General features: G+C 48.7%; 1 protein-coding gene across 1 annotated transcript; it reads right to left on the bottom strand.

Moving 5' to 3' along the window:
• Window positions 1–759: 759 nt before the first annotated feature.
• LOC119407585 (U3 small nucleolar RNA-associated protein 6 homolog) lies at window positions 760–1765 on the bottom strand. The gene is made up of 3 exons (XM_037674404.1): window positions 1696–1765; window positions 1506–1578; window positions 760–1054 (listed from the first exon to the last, which is right to left on the bottom strand). The coding sequence occupies exons 1-3, from the start codon at window positions 1723–1725 to the stop codon at window positions 900–902; spliced, it is 258 nt and encodes an 85-aa protein (XP_037530332.1). The 5' UTR covers window positions 1726–1765; the 3' UTR covers window positions 760–899.
• Window positions 1766–1997: the final 232 nt, after the last annotated feature.

Raw genomic sequence — 1997 nt, 5'->3', positions numbered from 1 at the left:
CTCCTCTCTCCTCTCCCAGCAGCACCGGGGCTCCACCCGCCTCCAGCTCAATGGTCTCTCCCACGGTGAAGGCGGTGGTGGATGCGGTGTGGACCATCGGGGCCTCCATCCAAACCAACGCCATGGAGGGGCGCGTCCACGCCCTGGAGAACATCGTGTCCATCCACCAGTGCACCATCGGGCTGCTGTCGGCCGGCGTGCTGGCTCTCTTCACCTACGTCCTGTTCAGGAAGCTCTGAGGAGCGGCGGCGGAGGAGCTGCTCCGTGAGGCAGCAGGCAGACATCTTGGGAGGATTTTACTTGAATGGCTTCGTGTGTGCACTTTTATGACGCTCTGTACTCCGACGACAACGAAGAGCTAAGAAAACGTCGTTCGAACTAAACGACACGTTTCTGATCAAGGTGCACTTTTTATTTGGTCTTGAACGTGAGCGAGAACGTTGTCGTGGTTCTTGTTGTGTAGAACGTCGTAACATCTGGATGTTTAGCCCTCACAGCGTCGCTGCTGGTAAAAAGACACGTGACAAACTGTGACGGCGCTTCAACCACCTCAGATGAAGGTTCTGGTCCCAAGCATGTTATTTAAAATCTTATGGAGGACCCCTCCTGGTGTTTCATGACCCACAGTGCGGCCCCGAGCCCCAACTTTGTAAACCGCTCATGTTTCGGCTCGTCCAGCTGTTTCCAGATCAGAACACACACTCGGGATGAAAAACTCTTTTAATATGAAACAGACTCAGAGTTCAGATCGTTCCAAACCATTCCCATGACGTGCTCCTCATGCACACGTGCAGGCGCTGAGGGGCCTTCAAACCTTTAGGAAGAAGAAAGGGGCTCTTTTGGACCAACTTTAAATGTGACGGCCCGGAGGAGTCGTGGTCTCAGCTCCTCCAGGTCCATCACAGGCGTCCGCTCTGGAACAGGGCGTGCTTGGAGGTGAAGCTCTCTGCGCTCTGCCCCTCCAGGAACTTCATGGCCCTCCAGTGGATCTTTCCACAGTTCTCCGGCTGGCCCCAGGGCCCCAGCTCCTCCTGGATGTACTGCAGCCACAGATCTTTGCCATGAGGAGAAACATGAGAGTTAACATTTTGTCTTTGGCTCTAAAACCAGCTCTGTAGTCGACGGAAGCTGCAGAGCACAGAACGTCATGACTTCAACTCTGCCACCTGCAAGAACTCTTGGCCACGCCCACTTCTCCACTCTGCACGAAGATCAGCTGATCAGCTGTAGCATGAAGCTTTTTCTGCAGCTGTGGGCTGCAGAAAGGAGCAGCAGGTACTAAATAATTTAACATTTATTTTAAATAAAAAAATCGTGCGGCTCATCTACCAATCAGCCAATTATGTGTCATGTCCAATCTTATTTTGAAAAACCGCGATAGGGCGAGTCCACAAAAAACTAACTGTGAAGTAGCGCAGGACTAGTGTATAATTAAATAAAAGCTTCAGCCAACATGAATCTTTAATGTTGGATTTCTTTCTGAAAGACATGGAAGTTCCACCCACCTTCATCTGAGGTGCCAAACTCCTGCAGCGCCCGCTCGTAAAAGTTTCTGAGATTATTCATCTTTGGATTCTCCTGAGGGGAAAGGATAATTATCTTGTCTGTTTCTGACATTTCTCTTCATCTAAAGAAAAACGGAGGTATTCAAATGGACGAATGACACTTTGTCTCAGTGTGGCTGATTCTACGAACCTGTTCCTTCTCGATTTCAATCATTCTCATGAAGAAGACCTTGGACAGTGGAAGATTTTCTTGCAGGCTACAAAAGAGAAGAATAAACTATCCTGATGCTGTTCAATAATTCAGGTAGAAAAACCTAAAAAAGTTCAATCTGGTCCTCTGGACATTCAAAACACAAAACAAAGCAAAACAAAAAAAAAATGTAGAAACGTTTCGTCTCTCATCCTGAGGACTTCCTCAGTCTGAGGTGCTGTATTCAGCTCAGTATCTTAAATAGCACCTTCTCAGAGTGGATCAACCAGTTTGCTGCTGAC

The sequence above is a fragment of the Nematolebias whitei genome, chromosome 3 (assembly GCF_014905685.2).
Source record: "Nematolebias whitei isolate Nwh7 chromosome 3, NemWhi1, whole genome shotgun sequence".
In the NCBI taxonomy this organism is placed as follows: Eukaryota; Metazoa; Chordata; class Actinopteri; order Cyprinodontiformes; family Rivulidae; genus Nematolebias; species Nematolebias whitei.
Note: the sequence above shows the minus strand (reverse complement) of the source record. Positions and strands in the feature narration are given on the sequence as shown.